Genomic DNA, 24,486 nt, shown 5'->3' on the forward strand with positions numbered 1-24,486 from the left:
ATACAAGGCAACCCTTCAAGACTCTCAGGTATTAACTTCAGCCCAATATCACTGGTGTTTCTGAACAGCATCATGCATCAGGTTTTGGCATAACAGTTCCTGCTATTGCTTCAGAACAGATTTTTGCAGAGGGTAGACTTAACGTTTTGTTGAAAAGATGTGCGTTGAGGTCATTTCACTGCTTTAAAGGAACACTGGAATGGTTATCTGGAGGATGAATATATACAGGACAAGCTCCTTCCATTAAAAACTGAGAATTTTCTCCTTATGCAACAATGAGTAAGAACACAGCTCTCAAGTGAAAAGACGGCAAGGAGGAAAAACACAAAAAAAGGGGTGCCCAGATACTACCAGAAAAAAGCCAAACATCTGCTTTTAAGTAACTCTACTAACTGTGCTTTTGCTGTGTTTTGCAACAGCAACGTAAAAAAATGTGATTGTTTTGTGCTTTGCCTTGGTGCGTCCCTGTAACGATCCTACTTAAAAACCATTAAAACTGCCAGTTACCTTCCTCCATAGCTTTTACTCATAGCCACGGTTATGGATCTACTACTCCCTAGCATTTCATGCCACGAAGTTTTCCAAACAGATATCCTGTTTCTTTCTTTAATGGAGTACGATCTGCCTCCTCCACCTGCGGAGGGAGGGGGCTCAGAGCACCCTGGACTTCAATATCCCGGTCTTGGTCGACTTCGAACACCGGACAAAACCCAAAAAGGTTATGCTGGGGAAAGGGAAGGGAGCGGGAAGGGAGCGGGAAGGGAGCGGGAAGGGAGCGGGAAGGGAGCGGAGGCAGAAGTGGCGGCGCCTGAAGCCGCAGCCCAGCCCAGCCCTCCCCCGCCGCCCTCAGCGCCCCGCGCTGGTTTCGCTTTCGCCCTCACGGCCCCGCTGCTTTTCCCAGAAGTCACGTGACGCGCCCGCTGCCCGGGAACGCCCCCGGCCCGCCCCCCCGCGCGTGCGCACTTGGGCGCGCGGCTCCGCGAGCGCAGCCGGCAGCGCCGAGCCGGATCTGAGGTGAGCGGAGCGGGCGTGAGGGGCAGGGGGACGGCGCGGGAGCGGCACTGCGGGGCACTGCCCGCTCCTCGAGGGCTGCCGGCGTGAATGCCCGGTGTAACTAAAGCTTCCTCAGGCTGCCGCTGCCCGCGGGACACCTATCGAGCTTTGCACTTTGGTGTCTTTTCACCTGGGGGAACAGGAGGTGTCTCCTAGCTGTCTTCCTTCCTGGGACACCCCTGCTCTTCTGCCGCCTGTTGCGGCCGCTCCCAAGTCCAGCTCTTGACTCGTTCTCCACAGCTCACATTCCGCGACGCCTCTCCAGACGTGCCCTGCCCGGGAGCGCTCGAAGCGGACCGCTGTCCCCGCACGGCGCTGACGCCGATCCCGCTGATCCTGTGCCGCCAGCGTCGCTGGGGAGCCTCTGCTGAACAGGTGCGGTGCTCCCACCCGCGGGACTGAGCCGGCCGGGAGCGGGGGGAGCGCGGACAGGGGCCCGGCCGAGGGCAGGGACGGCTGCCGGCGCCCTTTTCTCCCGAACCCCGCCGCGTGGATCGGCGGCGATCCCCCGGGAATGGCAGGAAAGGAGGTAGAGGAGGGCCAGGAAGGAGTCCCGGGGTGCATCGGGTGGCCAGCAGATCGAGATGGGTGATCAGCCACCTCTGCTCAGCCCTAGAGGCACATCTGGAGTGCTGTGTCCGGGTCTGAGCTCCTCGGTACAAAAAGCACGAGGAGCTACTGGAGAGGGTCCAGCAGAGCCACAAAGATGATGAGGGATCTGGAGCACTCTCTTGCAAAGAGAGACTGCGGGAGCTGGGCCTATTTATAGTCTGGAGTAGAGAAGACTGAGAGGGCATCTCATTAATGCGTAGAAATGTTTCAGAGGCGGGTGCCAAGAGGATGGTGCCAGACTCTCGCCAGTGGTGCTCAGCAACACATGAGGAGCAGTGGCCACAAACTAAAACACAAGTGCCACCTCAACGCGAGGAGGAATTTCTTTACGTTGAGCGTGGCAGAGCACTGGAACTGTGCTTCCCAGGGAGGTCGTGGAGCCTCCTTCTTTGGGACTGCTACAGCACACTCTAATGCTGTGTTAGCTGTAATCTGAAGAACACACATCAAAAGCCTCAAAGCCCTCACTTTAAACATAACGCTTTTAAGTTCTTTGCTTCTCATACCTAGCGCACACCATTCAGCAGCCGAGGGCACTGGCATATGAAACCTAAAGGTTTTGGTAGGAAGGGCCATAGAAGATAGTTCTTCACCCTGATGCTGCCCTGTTCTTTTGGATGGATCTTATAGGCAGCGATTAAAAAACAATGATGTGAGTGGATTTGCGTCTCACCACAGCCTGGGCCGTTCTGTGGACATACCTTTACATGCCATTTCCACTATAGGGTGATCATCTGCAGCTTAGAAGGCTGAGTGATCTGCTTCTAGAGACCATATATCACAGCTAAAACCACTCTCACAGAAGTGTTAGGACTCAGAGAAGCCATTCTGTACAGTCTTAGTTCATTTAAGCACCCTTTATCTGCTGCACAGATTACCTGAATTTAGTCTGAAAATACAATCATGAGAACTAAAAGACAGAAAAAACATCTTTCCAGTACTTCTCCATTTAAAGTGACTTGAGATGTAGTCCGTTTTCAGAACAGGCAAGTGTGGACACAAATAGCAACTGAAAATGGGCACTTAGAGGAGTCTCTAATTTTTCACTCACACTTTTGGTGATGGGGAATACATCTGCACAAACAAAACATGATATTCCACGTTCAGGAGCTCAGTTATGCAGAGTACAGGTAGCAAACACCCAGGTCCTCATTCCCATGTCTCTGCTAAGCAAGGGAGCAATAACTCTAGCAGTACCCTAAATGCCATGAAAACGGGGTCAGAGGAAAAGAAAAAAAAGAAAGCACCACACAGCCAGTCACTCCCCCTCCTCCCCACATGGTGGGATGGGGAGAGAACCAGAAGGGTAAAAGTGAGGAACATTATGGGCTGAGATGAAGACAGTTTAACAAGCAGAGCAAAAGGCAGGTGTTGTGCCACCCCAGGAAAGCCAGGCTCCATCATGCCTAACAGTGGCTTAGGGAGACAAACAACATAATGAAAAATGTCCCCTTTCCTCCTCCTCCTCCTTTCTCCAGCTCTATGAACTTGATGCTGTGTGGTCTGGAATGTCCCTTTGGTCAGCTACCCAGCTGTGTCTCTTCCCAACTCCTTGTGCACCCCCAGCCTCCTCACTGGTGGGGTGGAGTGAGGAGCAGAAAGGGAGCTGATAAAAATAAAACTTCCCTGTAGTACCAACACTTTGTGTTTCCTGCACAAATCCAAAACAGCCCCATACTAGGTACAGTGAACAAAATGAACTTTTTCCGAGACAAAATAAGCACATCCTCCAATTTTGTCAATGTTCATGAAAACTTCAAAATTAGTTATTTTTCACCTCTTCAGTCCAAATACTACTTAAGCATTTACACTGACTTTTTTTTCACCCCTTTCTCAGAATGACTCAGTGGTATCAACTACAGCAACTTGATTCCAAGCACTTGGAGCAAGTTCACCAGCTGTATGATGACAGCTTTCCAATGGAGATCAGGCAGTATCTGGCACAGTGGCTGGAAAACCAGGATTGGTAAGCCCGGACATTAGGCTTTGGGTTGTGTGATAAGCAGTGCCCTCAGACATGTGGTTACAGGCAGCAGCAGAATGCTGGGGAAGCAAGGTGCTAGGTGATCCTTTGTTGGGGGGATGCTTCAGTAGCTGTGTGGGTGCTCCAGCCTGTGTTCCTGCCCCTCCTCAGGGCTTTCTAGAGGAAACAAAAGTGACTGGTTTAAGACCAATTAGTTAATGCCTTGGTAGCATCAGTCTCTTGCTCTTCAAAGACTCTGAACTTCTGCCAGACTTTTTGTGGAGTGTCTTCTCTTTGAGGAGTGGTACAACATGCACATGCATCAGGGTCACTTTTAGGTTCCTGATGTGCATGGAATGAGTGAATGGATTTGAACAGAATGTGGTAAAAATAATAGAGAAACAACATTTCTGTATCAAGGAAAGTAAAGTCAAAGTTAAGAGAGTGAAACTGGCTTACATTTGAAAGTAATTCACAGTGCCTGCATATTCTACAATTGGAGTTGGGGATTAAAAGTCAAGTACACCTGTATGTATTTCTTGGCTCTTGTATTGGAAGTGTATTTAACCCAAGCATGCTTTAAATGATTCTAGGGAACATGCGGCCACCAATGAATCATTTGCTACACTGTTATTCCATGACCTGCTGTCACAGCTTGATGATCAGTTTAGTAGATTCTTGATAGAAAACAACTTTTTGCTGCAGCACAACATAAGGAAAAGCAAACGTAATCTTCAGGTACGCCTGGGTTCCGTATCTATACATTTGCTTGGTTTGCTTCAGTGCAGTTGGGTGCCTCTAAGCAACTACCCTGCTGTGAGAGATTTTCACAGAGGATGTGTGAGAATCCTGATTTAAAAGCCAGAATTCAAGCGTTGCTCCATTTTTGTTTTGATTTGCTACAGTTAGAAAGTTGCAGTTTAATTATCAGCATAGTTACAGTTTGAGAACTCTAGGAAAGAGAAAACCCCTCAGGGTTGCACCATCCTAAGCAGGGCAGTACTCAATCCACAGCACAGTTCAGCTTTATGTGCAGGTAAAACAATACAGTTGAATTTGCTTCCAGCCTGGACTGTGTGTTAAACCAGCAGCCATACCAAGGTGTGGGGATGGCTCTTGAGGGATGAGCTCTCTAGGACTGCAGGGTATCATCCCACATCTCCCAGTGATGTTTCTGACCCTTTCCCGTTGTTTTGTGCCAGTCCTGTTTCTTTGTATGCCAATGAACCACAATGGAAACTCACTCGGAGCTGGTTGTGGCTGTCACACCCTGTAATCCTGGAGCAGGCCATGACCAGTGTGTTCCCTGACACTCACATGTGGGTCATTCCCTCATTTTTTGGCCAGTCTGAAAGTTCCTGAAAGACAAGAAGTTATGTGTATGGACTTTAACAGTAGACTGTGTATTTAATGCTAGGATAACTTCCAAGAGTACCCAGTACAGATGGCAATGATCATCCACAACTGTCTGAAAGAAGAGAGGAAAATACTGAACTCTGCCCAGGCATCCAATGAGGTAACAGTCTTGAAATGTCTGCTGCAGTTGTATTCTTCCCTTTCATATTGTTTGGGACAAGGGAAGTGGGTGAAGACTGGCAGAGGAAACGGGATATCCTCTCTGCCCAATAAGGTTCCTTTAAAAAGAGAAGAATGAGCACTGGTATGTACCAGGAGAATACTAATTTGTACCAGCTGGACAGCGTGGCTTTTTTCTGCTGAATGAAGCATTTGGAGGATAAATGGCCAGGAAATAAATTTTATTCCTTGAGTGATGTAAAAGCTATGCCAGTTGTTTTAATGCTTCTGTAGTATGATGTAGCTTGATGTGCTAATTGGATTTTATTTTAATAATTAGTGTTTAACTCATTTATCCAGCAAGATTTTAGGTTTGCTCTGCATTTTACTCCCCAATTTGCTCTTTATTAAGCAGCTGAGCATGCTTCTTTGGACTCTCTCTGGAAAAATGATGCATAATTCTCCTTTCCAGTTGTCTCCAAGTATTTCTTTCTCTTTTTGGTGGTGTTTTGGGGTGTTTTTTTTAGTGAAGCCCTAAAGCCATATCTTCTCCTTTGTCACCTGTTCTCTAGCTTCTCGCTTTTTTTTCTTTTGCAAGAACTGTTTTGCAATAAAAATTCTGCAGTTGGGAAAGGCATGCAAAATGTATAGGTAGCTGTAATCCACTTACAGAAAAACCACTTGTAGAAATAAGGTGATGACTGACCGAGCACATTAACTTCCTGTACTGAAATACCTCCGTTTATAGCAAGGCCTTGAATGTACAGCGTGGGAAGAGCACTTGGGCACTGCCTTTCAACAAGGGGCCCTTTACAACGGTGTCCAAAGCAGCTGCTCTAAGAGTGTGGCTCTGACAGAGCCCCTGTAACTGCAGCACAGCTGCTCACTCATGGCACGTGACATAAAGCACTTGCTGCTGCCATTCCAGTATGCACTAAGTGTGGATCATCAAAAAGGAAACAGGAATTACAGAATGGCTTGGATCACTTTAGAGATCATCAACCTTCCTCTAGACTGGGTTGCTCAAAGCCCAATCCAACTTGGCCATCACTTCCACCACTGACTTAAATCCACGATGGAGAAGCTTTGGCAGTTTACCAAAATAAATACTTTGTTTCTTTCAAATTCACCTGAATTTGACTTTTTTATACTACAAAATTCTAGTATGATTCATCAGAACAAGCCATGCTTCCTCAACCAATGCCACTAATTTACATTAATGAAAAAAGTTATGGGTCACTCTGTTTTGACGTGTTCTGCTTCTTCCCTCAGATGGAAGTAGGGAGTGTGCAGAACACTGTGACTGGGATGCCAGACAAACAGAAGGAGCTTGATGCCAAAGTTAGGGCAGTGAAAAGCAGTGTTACAGTAAGTATAATAGAACTTTTCTCAGTAGTGTTTGTTGATTTGCAGATGTTGACTTGATAAAATGACAAATAAAAGTAAGGTAGGGGTTTTCAAGTCTATGAACCAGGGCTTGCCTGAACATAAGAAGTACCTTGTGCCTAAACTTCAGCAACAAAAGCATTTTACCCATCTGAAAGACTAGCAACTGAAGAAAAATAACCTCTTAAATCATAGCTGACCAGTTTGTTGCTAACAAGATGTACTTTTTTAGCATATTGATGTTTGTCTTAATAAGTACAGTCACAACAGAAATCTTTTCTCCAAATAGTGTGTAAGAATTTGAAAGTTTAAAATGCTATGTGCTGTTCCAAGTTTTTCCACTGTAGCCTAGGCTCTCCTGAACTCTGTGAACTTACATGGCTTAACCCCAAGGGCATTTCCATACTTTATAACTAACAGATTTCAGTTAGTTGAGAAGGAAGAAGGGTGCATAGAAGGTGATAAAATTTAGGAATATTTTAGGGAGTTCCAGGAATAAGCATTGCTGCAAAACTGTACTTCATGTCTGTCAGGGCTCATACTAGGAAGTTCCTAATCAGATGGAAGTCTTGCATTACTTGAAAATATTAAATAGTTGTGGCCACCCTCACTTGTGCATTACAGGATGTGGAGCAGGACATCAAGACATTGGAGGATATGCAAGATGAATATGACTTCAAATATAAAACCCTGCAGAACAGAGGTGAGTCATTTTTCTAGGACATCTCCTATTTTACATAGTTTATTGGAGTAAACTGCTCTTTATGTCAGGGCATTGAGCCTAATGATACACAGCCAAACTTACTGGTCATATCCCTTGTTGATTAACTCTGCTTCATACTGAAACCTAAATATCTGTGTCTGTCTTTTGTTCCAAGTAAGAGAGCCTCTTTGTTAACACAGCATTCCTTTGCCCTTTACATCCTTTCACCACTAGAAGTAGCAAACCCTGTAGGCTATGTCACCATTCAGCCATACATTTAATTAGTGATGTTTTACAAATGCCAAACCAGCTTTAGTTTTTGTAGGCTCTTGTGTACCAAAGGAGACACAGAGTCGGCACTGTACAGCTCTGTTTCTGTTGTCAAGTTCTTTGTTCTAGAAAAGACTTTAGTTTCCAACACAACTTGGCAGAGCTGACTATCCCTCAGAAGAGGGACATGTTCAGAAGGTACAAAGGGAAGCACTGAGCCACGATCTTGCTTTTTATATTTGTCCCCTTCTCGCCTCAGCATTTCTCCCACCCATCCATCAGCCTCACATTCACAATTTGGACTTATTTTACAGAGCAGGAGTCCAATAATATGTCTCAGGACGAATGCAAGAAAGAACAGCAGAATCTCCAGCACATGTTTTTATCGCTTGACTGCAAGAGAAAGGTAATATTCAAATTTTCTTTCAGAAGTCAGCAGCTCTTCGTCTTGAGCACATGTTCATTTTCGTTGGACTGACATAAATCAGCAGTAGAAAAGATTTTTAATACGTCCGTTGAACTGAGGTCTTTGCAGAGTTTTGCAAAACAGATGAGCACTAGCTAAAACAGTACTTAGTTCTCCTGTGTGAGGCATTTCTAATAAACAGGGTAATCTTATGTTCTCTGTAGGAAGTGGTGAATAAGATAGTGCATCTGCTGCAGAGCACAGAGCACACACAGGCTGCCCTTATTAATGATGAGCTGGTGGAGTGGAAGCACAGACAGCAGACAGCATGCATTGGTGGGCCACCCAATGCCTGCCTCGACCAGCTGCAGAACTGGTAAGTCTTTTCTAAGACCATATTTAAACTGTGTTAAGAAGGAACACCACATCTGGGAAATATACAGATTATTTATATTATCCATTTTCATTCTGTCTTAGCGTAACTAAGAAAAAAAATAATTTTTTTACCTCACTACATCTCCATTGAGCACAAAGTGTACTCCAGGCACTTCCTCCTCCTCAAGGACAGTCACCTGGCTGGTGCCTCTGCATTAGTACAGTATGAAAACGTGCTAAAAGTAATAAGATCATGTCAATTGTAGGTTCACCATTGTTGCTGAAAGTCTACAGCAAGTTCGTCAGCAGCTCAAGAAGCTTGAGGAACTGGAACAGAAGTTTACCTATGACCCTGATCCCATCACAAAAAATAAACAATTTCTGCAGGACCTAACACACAAGCTTTTCCAGCAACTCATCCAAAGGTAATAGACTATAAGGATCTTCTGGTGTTACCATGAATAAACAGATGACGAGCACCTTCCCTGCTGTTCCCTCAGTATTTTCTGCATACTATCTTTTCATTTTACAAAGTTTTCCTAAGTTTGTCAAACATTAAACTGAGTTACTGTTTTTGAGATTTACCCCATCTAGGATTTCCACAGGTTCAGGCTTATGGAAAGGGTTTGTGCTCAGTTATTATTGAAGTTGCAGGAGCTTTGCTGCAGTACACACTGATTACAGAGTCCAACTCCCAGTCTGTTAATCCACTTCTCACTTCAACCCTGCAAAGTTCAGGTGAAGAGAGGCAAGGAACAATCTGCATCAAGCTGTGTCCAAGATAGACACACACTAGATTCTCCAATCTTTTGTCATTGAACACATCATCTTTGCCTCCAGCACAGGGAGGCAGCCCTGCCTCTGTACCATCTTTGTGATGCAAGCTACTGTAGCTGGTAGTTGCCTCACTTAAGATCAGTCCTATTCTGTAAGTAGGAGAAAAATTTGGGGTATATCAAAACAGGATAGCCCCAGAAGTTTGTTTGGTTGGGTTAGCTGTCATCAAATCCCCTGCTAATGTATCCCTCCCTTGTTACACAGCACTGTCACTGTAAGAATTTAGGAAGCCCTGGGAATGGCAAACAAAGCAACACTCCTTACTTGCACCATGCTAATTACAGCACAGGGTTTCCTTGCTGTTTGATTCCAGGGAAGTGTGATGTAGCAATCCCCCTTCTCTAGCCATCAATGCATTGCAGAAAAGCCAGCACTTAGGAAATCACTATTTCTAGCCCCATTGAAACAATTGAAAGGAGCTGATTCACACACCTCTGTGTAGATTGAAAGTGAGTGAATAAAGTGTATAGTATTTCCAGTAAATCAACATTATTTTAAAATCTACTTTTGTGTAGTTTCTTATGTAAGAACAGCACATATAAGTCATAGTGCCTTTAATCTGTTCTTCCCATAGCTCCTTTGTGGTAGAGAGACAGCCTTGCATGCCAACCCATCCTCAGAGGCCACTAGTCCTGAAGACAGGAGTGCAGTTTACTGTGAAACTGAGGTATGTTTTCCCCTTCCCCTGTTCCTGTTGTGTGGTAAGGCTTTCCTGTCACTGGCTTCCTGCAGCCAAGAGGATTGCACAGCCTGCCCTGCAGCCCAAGGGCTGAGGCCAGGAGGAGGGCAGTGTCATGGGCAGGGGCTTTCTTCTGGCAGAGCTTAACTCTCATTCAGCTCTTACCCTTTTCTAGAAGTGGGGTGTACCACTTCTGGGTGTGCCAGAGTATGTAACAAACATGACCAAACAGCAAGAAGACACACACAGAGCACTTTGTCATGCCAAGGAGTAACTCATTTGGCCACTTAGTTTTACCTTTAAATGCTGTCTGGTATGGAGCAAGCTTGGAGCCAGCATGTGGCCCCAAGTGTGCTTAAATATCTGTGGTAGGCAACACAGTAGAAGAGAACTCATATTTTTCAATTGCTGATATTAAAAACCCGAACTTCTCTTCCAGATTGCTGGTGAAACTGCAGGAACTGAACTACAACTTGAAAGTGAAAGTTTTATTTGATAAGTATGTGACATTTATTTCATCCCTTTTATATAGTGGCATGCATTCTCCACACTCAGAAACCCCAGAGCAGTCACATTGTCAGTGTTGAGTAGGCCAGCAGCAGACTGGTTTCTCTGCAGCAGCAGGTACATCCTTCCCTTTTCCTTACCCATTGCCTTGCTCTAAACCTTTCTCTGCCACCATGTCACAAAGTGCAGATGGCCTCAGCTCCACAGACACAGAGCAGCAGCTGGGCAACAGCCACTCTGCTGGGGGGTTTCACCTGGATTAGCATGAGATGACAGTGTTGAATTGCACTCCACCATTTCTAGTCACATAATTCAGTCACATCTCTAGAATCCCTTTTTGGGTAGTGTCCAGTGAGGAATACAGTTATCCTCAAGCTGCCTTTGAATTAGGGGTATAATCTGTCTACCTGTAACATAGGATGTGTTCTTAATCAGAGAAAAAAATTACAGCAGTTGAAACAGATTGATATTAATCTTTTGTATTTTGCGAGCAGTTCAGGTGAGATTGGCACGTGCTTCAAGGGCAGGGAAAGAAATGTGACAGGCTGTCCAAAATAATGGCAGGGACTGTGCTTTCAAGAAAGCAAGTGGGTTTTTGTCTTCCCTGCCAAGTAATCTTGTTCATTTGAAATGGCTCTAGGGTCCAGAAACTTGCATAGAATAGTAAAAAAGTAAAAAAGAATTCTTATGTGGTTGTGGGATGTGAGTCTTTGAGAAGTGCACTAGATAGAATGTAGTAAAATCCCAAGTGCTGGGAAAACCAATTCAAGTGATGCAGCAATTTATGCAACAAGTTTAAAAGCAGATTTAGAGTGGCAGAACTATGTTTTTTTTCCTCAGAGCAAGAGTTAAAGTCTATATAGTAAAAGAAAGTACTTCTTTTGATTATAAAGCCCCCATAGCAATATCAAGCCTCAGTAAAACACAGGCTGTGTACTACAATACTTATTTTGACTGCCTGAACCAATTGCTTCATCTTTTGCACAAAAATGCACCAAAGCATTTTACCAGTTCTCAGTCAGCTCTGTCAGCTACTAAAACATGCACATTTTCTCTGTCTGTGGCAGAATATTTAAAAGATTGTTTTGTCTTTTTTTTCTTGACAGAGATGTAACTGAGAAGAACTCAGTCAAAGGGTATGTGGCATCAGAGTTTGATCTATTGACATTAGGTTCTTTCAGTGGATGTGAGATTTAATTACATTTTCTCTCTCTCTTTGTGTAGGTTCAGGAAATTTAATATTTTGGGAACAAACACAAAAGTAATGAACATGGAAGAATCTACTAATGGAAGTCTAGCAGCAGAATTCAGGCACTTGGTAGGGGGTTGGTTTTTTCTTTCTATTACTGATACAGCCACTTAATTTTATAATAGAGCGTGGTAGGAAGGAAAAAACTGCTTTTGTTAATGAAGTCATTATTCATTTTTGTGTAAAGAGAAACTGTGATTATCTCTCCTTTTTCTTTATTCTGTCCTTTTTAAAATATTTTGCCTGTTTCAATCAAAATATGATTGCTTGTCACTGAAAAAGGGACAGGAATGCAAACAGGAGTATTTGCTGGCATACAGCTTATGCTGCAATGGTTTCTTTGGAGAAGAAAGTTTAAAAAGCCTAGAAAGGCTAGTTTGGGCCTTTCAGAGGAAGGTCCACAGGTAGGGAAATCTGGAATAGTTTAAAGAGCTTTGAGTCTGGAAGATGAAAATTGTCAAAGAGTGTGCAGCTGCAAGAAAGTCAGTGCCTTCGGCAGATGATACAGAATTTGTGATCTGCAGAATGTGAGGGGGCAGACTGGTTCCATCACCACAACAGGAAAGGAAAAACACAAGTCCAGAACCAGGGAACGTGGAACTCTATCTTCATTGTCCAGAATTGAGACTGCCTTGAGTTATCATCCCATTCAGAGGGGTAAACTCTTTCATAAACCAATATTCCATCTGATCCTGATTTCATACTGCTTCTGTTCTTTAGAGGCCTCTTGCATAAAGGCATTGCATCATCGATGTTGCATGGTTGTGCAATATCTTTTTTCACAGATGCACAGTTTATATAAGAGTAGTGGTTACCTACAGGTTAATCCTCTGGTTCCCACAGCTTAGAGCCAAATAGAATCAGACACTAGTGCAGCAGGTTTGCATACAGTTGAGCAAGTGGAGCATGCAGAACTCCTCTACCACTTCCTTTTGTTGTTGCCATAAACAAGTGACAAGTTTGTTTGTTTGTTTGCAGCAACTGAAAGAACAGAAAAACGCAGGGAGCAGAACAAACGAGGTAAGCAGCACTAACCTTTCCTTTCTAAAGTTTTAGCATAACACTAGCAAGGCATTCTTTTCAGACAATGCTCTCTGCTCAGACCCTGAAGACACACGTGGGATGAGAGATTGTAGGAGAGGAGTTCAGTGTTTCTACAAAGTGATCCATGCGGGAAGAGTCTGCAAGGAGAACTACTGGCAGAATAGCAGTGAGGGACTCTCTCACACTGGCATCTGCCTTTAACAGGGCTTCCTGGCAAGCACAGATTTTTCTGTGGCTTATAGGAAGTAGCCACAAAAAACACACCTGGAGAGGCAGTTTTAGGAAGTCAGCGCTGTCAATTTGACCTGTAAGCTCTTACTGAGGTCTAGAGCATGTAACCATGGGCAAAAAAGGGTTTTCCCCATGGTAAAGCCCCATTACTTCCCCTGAGGAATTTTCAGTTCTTTAAAAAATTTTCTTTTTTTTTTTCTTTTGAAGGGTCCTCTCATTGTAACAGAAGAGCTTCACTCTCTGAGTTTTGAGACACAGCTGTGCCAGCCTGGTTTGGTAATAGACCTAGAGGTAAGTCCTAGATCAAACAAATGGACTTCAATTCCTGTCTGTCACTCACGCTGACAATCTTAACTTTTTTCTCCCTTTTTTATTTAAGTATTGGGATATCAAGTTTTCGGTTATTTCAAATTATGGGAATGACACTTCACAACAACTCTGTATAGACACAGAGAGAGAATTCTGTCAGATCTGTGGGTAAATAAGAATAGATGTGCTTTGCAAAGTGTCTGATACCTAGAGCGCTTAAACCACAGGGCTGGTTATCAGTTCACATTCATTTCAGAAGCAGTCTGCTGTGAACTCTACTGTCACTATCAGTGCTGTCATAACTGACACTAAATGAAAGTCTATTAGACAAAAATCACCCAAGTCTTTCCAGTATTTCATCATACTTTCTCCCCTACGTACAAACTTCTATTGAAAAAGTCAAGATTGTGCAAGCAGGGAATTAAAACAGAAATGGGTTTGTGGATATAATCTCAAGGAGGATTGTGGCAACAGTGCAGGGTAACCTGACATGTTTCCTTTTGTGCCCTTTTCAGACCACATCCCTTCCCATTGTTGTGATCTCAAATGTGAGCCAGCTACCCAGTGGATGGGCTTCTATCCTGTGGTTCAACATGCTGTCTACTGATCCCAAGGTATTTGCAAGGAAAAAATACATTTTATCAGATACCACGGCAAGGAAAAATATGTTTTATCAGATACCATGCCTAATTTTCAAGCATTGTTTGCAAGTGGCTGCTGCATTTTAGCTCTGCAGATGACTCTTAATGAGTTTCAGGTGTAGAGAGGGTCAGTAATTTCCCTGACCCAAACAGAGCAGTGTTTGAAACCCACATAAGGGTAGTATACATGTGCTCAGGCTATCCAGCACACAGCAAGAAGCCAAATCAAAATTCAAGAACTCAATTGTGGTGCACTTGAGTAATCCAGCAGTTCTGCCCACTGGGAGAAGACATACCCAGGGCCCCAGAGACTGCTTTTCCTGGTAAAGAGTGCCCGGAAGGATAGCTGCCTGCTTCTGCAGAGCTATCTCAAGCTGACATCCATTCTTAAGTCTGGAGTTTGTTTTGGCAATACAAAAATTCAAGTGGGATTCCAAAATTAACGTTTGTTAATGATAGCTGTATTTTTCTCTTCCATTCTAGAACCTGTCGTTCTTTCTGAATCCACCTTATGCAAAGTGGTCCAAGCTTTCTGACGTTCTGAGCTGGCAGTTTTCTTCTGTAACAAAGAGGGGACTCAATGCAGATCAGCTAAGCATGCTGGGAGAAAAGCTTCTTGGTAAGGTCTGCTTTCATCACTGGTGGCCTGTTTGAATTGAAGCTACTTCTGCACCTTTTACTGCAACCCATTTTAAGTTTTCCTTTCCTCTCACAGCTTTCTCCCTTCTGCAATATAACTTTTGTAACAAGGAAGCATTTTCCACTCTTCAGTATGGCAGAGTTTGTAAATGAGATCACATCATGAAAAAATCTGCAGTTCTAACTTGGGAGTTTTGTGCATTAGAGCAACACAGACTGGGCCTAATTCTGCCATTTGAAGTGACTCTCACATTTAGTCAGTCTTTGAAGTGGATGTTTCTTGGCATCCCTTGGGTTTTGCTTTTAAATCCACCTCCATTCATTTTAACTTCATGCATGCCCCCAGCTACAGTGGGGATTCACTCTGCATAAGCACAGTTGCAATATCAGCATGCAAACACTACAGAACTGCTGAAGGATATCAAACTGAATTATCTCCCACAGGAGTGTCCTTAGCAAAAGCCTCAGCCATGGGTGGGTTTTGTTTCCAAACTCCTTGCAGTTTGCCTGAATAGCAGGGCACTTGACACTGCTACTGATTTTGCACAGTAGACTCTAAATGAAAAATACTGTTGATTCAGTATATTTCATCAACCTTAAGTTTCAGGAAAAATTATATTTAAAGGTATTTGAGATTAGTGTGTCTTGGTGGCAAGTACATCATTCCACTCTCTAATTCCCCCCAAGACATAAGATCTGACAAAAAGCTGTTAATTTATTAGATTACTTTTCAAATTTCTACAAGGACAATTTTTTTTTGTTTAATTAACCAACATAAAGAGACCAGTGATATATTTCTATGGCAAATTTGCATTTCAGAACTACAGGGATTTTGTTGAGCTCTGGTAGGGTTGCTACTTAAATTTTATCTCTGTAGATAAAAAATATCACCCAGCTGGAAAAAGTCCTGGTTGCTGCACATCGTAAATTCAGGATTCCTCAGTGCAAGGAGACAGAACCAGCAGGGTGCCAGGGTACAACCTGGCTGCTGTTTTTGCAATGTGAAAATTGACAGAATCTTGATCTCTTAACACCAGCAGTGTCAGTAACAAGCTCCCTAACCCAGTTTATTTTTAGAAAAATGACAGAGAAAAGCATATTTATTGGAAGCCATAGCATGATCTTCAGTGGGAGGAATTTGGCTCTGACTACAGTCAGGGTCTGCAAAGCTCCAGCTACTGTAGACCCAGCACAGGACTTTTCTTTGGGGTTTGGACATGGTTATGAAACACTGTAGACATAAAAACAAGGCTGAAGGAAACAACTGCAACAGGAATAAAGATGAGTCTGTGGTTGGGGCAGACCTAGGAGTGAAGAGTTTCTGGGGCACAAGTCTGCAAATCACCAGAATCGAGGTAGGAAAGTGCTTTAATCTCAGAGAGATGCTGCAGGTTCTGCTAAGCCTGCAGAGGAGCTTGTGGGCTGCAGTCTTCTCATTGTGCTGGCAAGAACTGTGCAAGGATTCGCTTTCCTTCCTCGAAGCATTTTGAAGCTGGCAAGTGTTTGGTGCAGCACAGGAAGTGTCAGGATGGATTGGTTCCCATCCCAGGGCTGCTCACACAGGTTTGGTTATCACAAAACCTCCCAGAGGGGAACTTTGCAACCTATCCTGCAGTAGCTGTGAAAGCACAGCAACCTGCCTTTCCTTTTCTTAATGCAACAGCTGACTTCCAAATAAACACTCAGAATTTGGTTTTCTAAGTACTTTTAGCCTTACTAAGCAACTTATGGAACATGACTGAAGTAATATTTATTGTGTTCAGGGCCAGCAAATGGAGGATCTCAGGATGGCCTTATTCCTTGGACAAGATTCTGCAAGGTATGCACAGTTTTAAAAATAGAGATGGAAGAAGGATCTCATCTTACTTTAATGTGGGGTTTTTTTTGTTTGTTTCCTCCCAAAAGTGCCTACTTTTCTAGTAGCATCCCCTAATTATTCTACACCTTACATGGTCATGGGAGGCTCTGGTGGTGAAGTTATAGTGGCAGCATGAGGAAAAAGCTTGCAAGGAGCAAGGAATAGATGATTTTGAGACTGGTTTTGATGCATGTAAACTCCATAGGAAAACAAAATGTGTCTTTCAAGCATAGCATCTCCATTATTATTAATGCAGCTGCTATTAATGGAATAGTTCTCCATTTTGACTATCACAGACAATGTAAACAAAACAACCAGCAAGATGAACAATTCTTGTGTTTCTCAGCAAAGGACATTTCCCAGGCCAGGGGAAACTGGATCAGGGTGAGGATTAACACAGGGTGGCCGAGAGGGTCACTGTGATGACAGAAAGCCACATCATGGAATTTCACAACCCTCGCTGAAGCAACACAGGAGGACTCTTCACTTTTTTTTTGGCTTTAGACCCTAAGCTGGTACAGATAAGCAGGAGATCACAGCAACCAGCAGCAGACTCCAGGGGAAGAGCAAGGACTCAAAGCTGCTACAAACACTCAAATTCATTGATACAGATGCCTCATGAAACACTGAGGTCCAGGTCTCAACAGAAAGTGTCTCTAAGGTTTTCTGCTAGCCAGCCCAGTCAAAAACCCCAGTGACATGGGTTTGCATGCCAACAACTCCAATAGGGATAGCACCCAGGCAGGAACCAAGAGCCTTTTATCTGCTCTTAGACCAGTGTCACTGCCTGTGAGAGGTGATGAATCACGTATTTGTGGGTACTGGAGGCTCAGACATGCATTTTTCTCATGCTGCCTCTTGCCTTAAGATTCAGTACATGCTTCATTATCAATAGTTCCTGTCTTTCTGCAATGGAGAGACACAAAGAGAGCCATAAGAGAATATGGGGAGGGTGGGAAAAAAGAAAAAGGGAGAAAACCACAAGGACAGGGAGACAGTGGCAGGATTGATTTCCTCTCTGCTTAACAAAACTCATGTCTCATTATCTCTGTTCTCTCCCCTCCCATCCCTGCCTTTCCATATTCTGAATTTCAGGAAAATATGAATGATAAAAATTTCCCCTTTTGGCTGTGGATTGAGGGAATCCTGGAGCTCATTAAGAAACATCTCCTGTGTCTCTGGAATGATGGGTAAGACCTGAGTGAATTTAAAGATGCAGTCATTGCCTCAGAGTTCACTTTTAGGCTAGCAGTTGCACCCTCAGGTTGGGAGGTTGTTAGTGCAGAGGGGGGATCTTGAAACTGGAAAAATCTGAAGCAAATGAATTTTAATAGTAAGAAATCCTCTGATGAGGCAAATGCTAAAAGCAAGAACATCAGATGACCGAAGTTGTCCCATTTAAATCACAGAGCAGGGTGTTTGAATGTTAGAATTTATTTTTTTTTTGCCTCTGCTCCCACTGTAAGTCTGTTCTTTCCACATCCTAGAATACAGCCAAGAAAAACTGAAGCACAAGAAAGTATAAGTGATAGTGATACCCATTTTAAAAACCCAAGGCCCAAACTTACTGCCCGAAGAGAGTTACTGTGAGCTGCCTGGAGGTGGCAGCAGCCAGACTTGGAATGACGGTGCCTGCACTGTGGGCCCAGAACCCGGCAGTCTTCACTGATTTTTTAAGAGTATTACAAAGTAGGACTCTGCCAGATGGGAACACAGTTCCATTTGCCCTTTAATACTGGTTTAGTAAACTTTTCATTCTGGGATTTACGATTTCGGAAGTAATTCTGCCCAAACTAGGCTTATCCAAAGTCACAATCCCGCGTTTTAGCTTTAGCCACATTATGAAACCTCCTCAGCACACTCACAGTGGAGCATCCTAGTATCCCACACTTCTGCGGGATCTACAGCTGCAGGATTGCTTTGCCTTGCTACATTCAGCAGTGGGCTTCACATTTTTACCCCCCAGCTCCAGAAGAGTTCTGTCAAAGCCCTCTGCAATACAAACCTTGTTTCCCTGCCCCAAACCTCCCCCTTTCTTTGCTGAGGGGGCTGCAGTGCAGTGGGAATATTTGTCACCGTTACTGAAGCAGAGTGGCAGTTCTGGGATTGGGATTACATGTGGATTTGGTGCAGGCTGGAACAGCAGAGACTCCCCTTGTATACAAAAGAGTAAGTAATACAACCTCAGGAACACTTGCCTTTCACCATTACTTGAGAGGTAGGAAGGCAAAAGACTTCCCTTATACACAGGATATTGACTACTGAATACATTTGTTACCTGAAGCATGGCATTTAAACCAAACAAAACACAAAATCCACCAGTCAAACCTCCAAACCCCATAAAACAGGGGAGCTTACAGTATCTGGAATTCTAAGCAAAATCATGATTGTTTAGGGGGTTTTTGTGCAAAGCCCACTTTCCCTAACTTAATGCACACAAGGACAGTCACAGTACTCAAAAGACCATTATTAATGGAATATTTTGAGGAATAAGAAGCAGAGAAAACCTTTGGGGAAAACAAACAAACAAACAAAACCAAAACCCACAACAACAAAAGCAAAATACCAACCAACAAAACAACCAAAACCAAACAGCTGGAGCTTGGCCAGGGTTATACTCTAGTACTGACTTGAACAACTCCCTCCCTAGTACCTGTCCAGATAAATCAATCCCTTAAAATTACCACACCAACCTCTTTGTCCATGCAGTAACATTTGCCGAGCACAGTGAATAAATCACAAAAGCTTAGCAGTTCCTGTAGAAAACATGCTCAAGGCCCAAAGCAAACCCCACACCTGTAAGAGCATAATCTGGCAGCTGGCAAAGTTTGTTTCATCAGCCAAAAGGGAGAAACAACTGTTCCTTAGTATACTTTTGAAGTTAAAACTAACTGCTAGCTGGGATCTGACCCTGTTACACACATAAAACTTCCCTTCTGGTGCCACAGCTCAGCTTTGACAGCAGAATGGACAATCTCTTTTGTTCCAAGTTCAGAAAGATGTTTGTATTAGCCCCCAGGCTGCAGTGAGAGTACTGAGGGAAGCTGTGGTGATTCAGGGCTGCCACGAGGCATGTATCACCACCTGACTGCAGCCAGTCGGTCCTGCTGCCAGCTGTTCACAGGACAAAGCCTTCTGTGAGGCTTTCACCAGTACTTCAGCTCCTTTAAGTGAGGAAAGCTTTTTAGTTTTCCTAGCTAGCCCAGCACAGCTTAGGTTTTATGTTGGGAGTAACTCAGCTCTTTTCAACATTACAGCTGCATTGTGGGCTTCATCAGCAAAGAGAGAGAACGTGCTCTGCTGAAGGACCAGAGCCCAGGAACATTTTTACTGAGATTCAGTGAAAGCAGCAGGGAGGGAGCAATCACCTTTACCTGGGTAGAGGAATCTCAGAATGGTAAGTCAGCAACAGAGAACCTTTGTTGATCTGCTTGCATCAGAACAAGAAGGCTCTGTGCCCTTCTCCTCCACCCTGAGGACAGCGTCCCTGGCAGCAGCAGGGCACAAGCAGCAGCAGGGACACACTGTACTTGGGGTAACTCAAACCACACAATGAATTGATCAAGGTTTCAGCTAGGACAAGTAGCACTTCCAGGTCCTGTTTCTGGCCTGCAAGGTGGGTAGGAAAAACTGCCTGGACTTGTCTTCCCTGCCTCCTTAGGCTCTCTCCCAGCCTTTAGTACATATATACCTCCATCTCCTTCCAAGCCCAAATGCAGCTTTTGTTCCTTCCTTCCCACACTCCCCACAGTACATTACATACTCACTTCATTTTCCAGGTAGTTCTTCCACCTCTTGTCCAAACGCATCAGTGAAGAGCTTGCTTCTTCAGTGAGCTGGACCAGTTTCTCATCCTCTCTTAGGGAAGACTGGGGGCATCACAGCTGCAGAAATCCAAAACCTCCCTTGTGCCCAGCCAGAGCTCTCCCTTATCACCCTCATTACACAGCCCCACCTGGCGGCATGGGGCAGCTGTTGGCACTTCACTTTGATGAGCCCAGAACCAGCAGCAGGTGGAAGTGAAACTGCTGAATGTGCTTGGGTGACTTCTTCCCCTTTGCTGCCTTCATCCTTGACATATCCAAAAGTTAAGCAAAAGAAGGTTGATAATATTTAGAGCATTCAGGAAGGCTTATATGTCTCACTTGATGATTCATAAAATGGTGTATTTGGATCAAACTTCCTAATAGACAACAGAGTTTGAATTACATAATTTGGAAGATGGTTAAAAAGGCAGCACAACCTTAAATTACTTAATGAAATATTGCTTTTAATTTCCGTGGACAAGTCACACCAGCCATTCTGAATGCAAAACATGCCAAGAGCCATTGCTGTGTGCTATCCCCCCATGCCTCCCTACCCCACAGAGCAGGTATGCTGCCTTTGACAGGTATGAAATACTGCCTGCAGCACTGTAGGTGTCATCCAGGCAAGGCTTTTGCTCATGTGAACTCTGAATTTGTGCAAGTGGCTGCAGCTTTCCTGGACACTTCCAGAAAAAACCTTGGAAAGCAGCTTAAAGAACTGCTGCTTCTCTCCTCTGCAGAGCTGCAGTTCCACTCAGTAGAGCCCTACACCAAGAAGGAACTCTCTGCCGTGACCTTCCCCGACATCATCCGCAATTACAAAGTGATGGCAGCCGAGAACATTCCCGAGAACCCGCTGCGGTTCCTGTACCCGAACATCCCCAAAGACAACGCCTTTGGCAAGTACTACTCCAGGCCTAAGGAGGGTGAGTGCTGTGTGGGGCTCGTCTGGGGCTCCTGAGCTGCTGGAGCACTGCACAGTTTCTGTGGCATGCAAGGAAAGGGAGCAGCTGGCCGGAATGCCCTGCAGCCTGTCCCATGTTTATAGGTTAAGAAAAGGTGTTTTTAAACAGGCACAATGTGAGACCTAATCAGACCAAAAACTGAAACCCCTTATTGTTGCTGGCCCTGCAGCTCAGCTGTCACGTGAGCCCGTCAGCTGTTCAGAAATGTAGGTTCTGACACCCCTGACAATGACTGCCTATGGGAGGGGTTTCTTTGTCATTTTCTATAGGAGAACAGGAAAAACTGACTAAAAATGGAGCAAATTAACCATAGTGCTGTAAAATGCATGACAGAGAGACTTGCACATTATCTGGGTCATAGGCTGTATTTTTGGTACAGTAAAGATGAAAATGTGATGTAAACTTACTGAAAAAAACCCACAAGCTTTTTTTCTCTCCTTGAAGCACCAGAGCCAATGGATGTGGATGGTCCCAAGGGAAACGGCTACATCAAGACTGAGTTAATCTCTGTATCTGAAGTGTAAGCGCTCACAAAAATGCTGGGTTTTTAAGAACTGATCATAAGATTTTAGCTGTAGCTCATGTCTCTTCATACTGTTTGAGCTGTAGGTCCCCCTGTCAAGTCTTTCTTCTTTGAGAATCTGATCACAACACATTAATGCACTGCTGTGTTCAAAACACCATTTTTAGGTAAAAACTTTAGAAACTTGCAGGGAGTTGCACTGGCAAGTAATTTCTTGAAAAGCACATTCTCAAAGACTTGTTGGACTTCTTTGGTTAGGATGTGCATCCCTGGGTAGTCTGAGTTTTTGTTTAAAGACAGGCTGGCTTTCCAAAGCCTGCTCTTCCTCACAAGAGGCCTGGTTAGTGACCCTTCAGGCCTTGGAGCAGACAGGGTAGCCCAGCTGTGCCCAATTTCCTTAGTGACAGCTATCCCTGCCCTTCCATCAGGCACCCTTCCAGGCTGCAGTCTCCAGAAAACCTGCTGCCCATGTCTCCCGAGGAGTTTGATGAGGTGTCCCGGATGGTGGGCCCCGCAGAGATCGATACTGTGGTACGTACTGTGAACCAGCCCGGAGCAGGAGGGTTGAGTACAGCTTGCCTTTTCCCTTTTCCCCCCTACTTCAGACAGACCTCAGACACTTAAGCAAACACTTGAGAACATGTCTCTTCACAAGCATAGGAAAAGCTGGGATCCAGAGTTAGACTGGGACTGCCAGCAGTTGTTCCTTCCACGTGTCTGCAGGGAGAGGGGTGAAGAACAGCAGAGCAAAGCTTCCTGTGTGTGCCTTGCAGGTGGAGGGAAGATGGGAAGGGAGGAGGGAGTATCCCTGCAGTGCCTCTGGTGGGGTCTGTGTGGGGAGGGCCCCGAGCAGGAGCGCAGCTTGGAAGTGCTGCCCTGCCAGTGCAGAGTGTACTTCAGAAAAAGAAACAAATTAAAGCAATCCCCACCCCCCACCCTGAGCAGCTGAATCCTAAGATGTGAGTCAGGTGTGATTGGGGCAGAACTGGTCACTGTGGTCAGCAAAGCCCTGAGAAGCAGGGCCAGGCCTGTGTAATGGACGTTTCCCTTTCTCCTTGCAGCTGTGCACACATATTCAGCTCTGAGCTTTGTCTGAACTTTCCCTGTGTCACTAGCACGGCCAATTCGCTTCACGCATCCTGTGCTGCAGTCAATGCCTTGGTGACAACGCTTCACTTCTTTGGTTTCTCAGCCTGAAGGTCCAGCTGCAATTTTAGGCAATGGGAATATCAACAGCAGCAGCCTCAGCAGCCTCCTTATGTGCATATCTTTGTTTAATTAGCAAGATACCGTGCCAGAGTGGAGGAAGAAGACGTGGGAATGTGAGCTCTTCAATGACAGTGACAGGAGAAACATGCATTCCTTGTTTGAAGGAGTAAGTTAAATGTTTAAAGCAGTTGACTGTACATAGAAGGCTTCAAAGAAAAGCTGGTTCTTTTGCAGAGGTTCTGTTCAGAAAGCTTACACCTTGAATTTTTGTCTGCACCACAAAAGGGAAACACTCTACAGATAACATGCCACACCAAATCCACATGCTGCTGAAGTTTGCTGTACTTTTAGCTCTTCTGGGCATGGCCCATTGAGAGAGCAGAAGCCCAAAAATGTTACCTGCATTTCATTTTTGCAATTTTCACAAGGAATAATCTTGTGTAGGTCATTTAGCACAATCTTTCTCAAAAAGAGCATTTCTTAGGACACCACCTTCAAGCTGCATTGGCACATGCTGAGCTTGTAATCCAAGTTGTATAATAAAGACTAAAGCCTCTGCAGACTGCAGTCATCAGACAAAATCAGGACCTCCTCTTAGAAGACTGCAGAAGGGATTGAAGTATGTTTTTATTTACTCTGCCTAATCTGCCAAGGTGACGATGTCACTCCTCTCTTTTGCAGTAATACAGACTCCGTGTAGGTTGTAACAGGTGGAATGGAACTCAGTTTTCTCATGCATTATGAACCAGGCCATTTATTTAACTGTTAATTTGAATAGCTAAAGGATTTTACAGGCTTTTGCTCATGAAATGGTTTTGTAGTTAGGGGTAAGGCACAGGAAAGTGAAGAAAGTTAAAGTTTATCCAGAGCAATGGCTGCAGGATATACAGTCTGCAAACTTACAGGATGAAGCTGTGCTTCCACCAGAGGAGGAACGGGTTTGTTTCTCAGCACTTTTGAAGGCAATTAACAGCTCTCAGTTAAGAGGCAAGGCTGTTGTAGGCAGCTGATCTCTCTCTCTAAGGGTACCTATTAGTACAGGCTGCTCATTAGCCCGGAGCTGAGCAGAGGGGCTGCAGAGCACTGCTCCCCAGCTTCCAGGTACAGCAACAGGGCAGCCACTGGAGGGGGCCCTGCCTGAGCAGGGGGTTGGACAAGGTGACCTCCAGAGGCCCCTCCACACCCATCAGCTGCTGGTGGGGAAAAAAAGGACTGCTTCAGTTTGGTGTGCTGTGCCCAAGACATCTGATGTGCCCCCTGCAAAAGCTTCAGAGAAAAATCAGAGGACCTAGAGCATGGAACACATGTATTTAAATGAAAGCATTGCCAACTGACCTATTTTGGTGTCCTGGGTTACTGAGATTAACGGTGCCATGGGAAATGACTTAATGCTTTTATCTTACCACTAGCTGAATGCATATCTGTTGCTAATACAAAAATCAAGTTACTTGTGTTTTGAGCTACGCTTTGTATTCGTGTTCTACCCTGTCATTACTTTTATACTTCAGTTTTGTGGGGCTTAAAGCAGTGGCCTTATTCACAGCTTGGTCTTTTGATACTGGTAGTCCCAGAAGCAGTGATTGTTCCACTGAGGAACACTCTTTTATATATTTTAAATATACAGAACTGTCAGTTGCCACTTTTGTCCTCTCTCTCCTGTTTTGGCTGCTTCTATTCTAAAGTAGGTGTGCCAGTCAGTATTTTAC

The 24,486-nt window shown here is 44.4% G+C and overlaps 1 protein-coding gene across 2 annotated transcripts; it reads left to right on the top strand.

Moving 5' to 3' along the window:
* Window positions 1–1,023: 1,023 nt before the first annotated feature.
* On the top strand, window positions 1,024–24,288 carry STAT1 (signal transducer and activator of transcription 1). Of its 2 annotated transcripts, none has more exons than XM_063399885.1 (24): window positions 1,024–1,428; window positions 3,503–3,631; window positions 4,222–4,366; window positions 5,046–5,144; window positions 6,416–6,511; window positions 7,154–7,232; window positions 7,817–7,908; window positions 8,133–8,284; window positions 8,550–8,708; window positions 9,695–9,787; window positions 10,239–10,298; window positions 11,413–11,442; window positions 11,531–11,624; window positions 12,534–12,575; window positions 13,038–13,121; window positions 13,655–13,753; window positions 14,264–14,399; window positions 16,183–16,238; window positions 17,373–17,467; window positions 19,535–19,674; window positions 20,824–21,009; window positions 21,493–21,568; window positions 22,000–22,102; window positions 22,633–24,288. In XM_063399885.1, the coding sequence occupies exons 2-24, from the start codon at window positions 3,504–3,506 to the stop codon at window positions 22,654–22,656; spliced, it is 2,268 nt and encodes a 755-aa protein (XP_063255955.1). In that variant the 5' UTR covers window positions 1,024–1,428; window position 3,503; the 3' UTR covers window positions 22,657–24,288. The 2 variants fall into 2 exon arrangements, with proteins under 2 accessions (XP_063255955.1, XP_063255953.1); XM_063399883.1 differs by having other exon boundaries at window positions 22,854–24,288.
* Window positions 24,289–24,486: the final 198 nt, after the last annotated feature.

This window comes from Prinia subflava, chromosome 6, assembly GCF_021018805.1.
Source record: "Prinia subflava isolate CZ2003 ecotype Zambia chromosome 6, Cam_Psub_1.2, whole genome shotgun sequence".
NCBI lineage: Eukaryota > Metazoa > Chordata > Aves > Passeriformes > Cisticolidae > Prinia > Prinia subflava.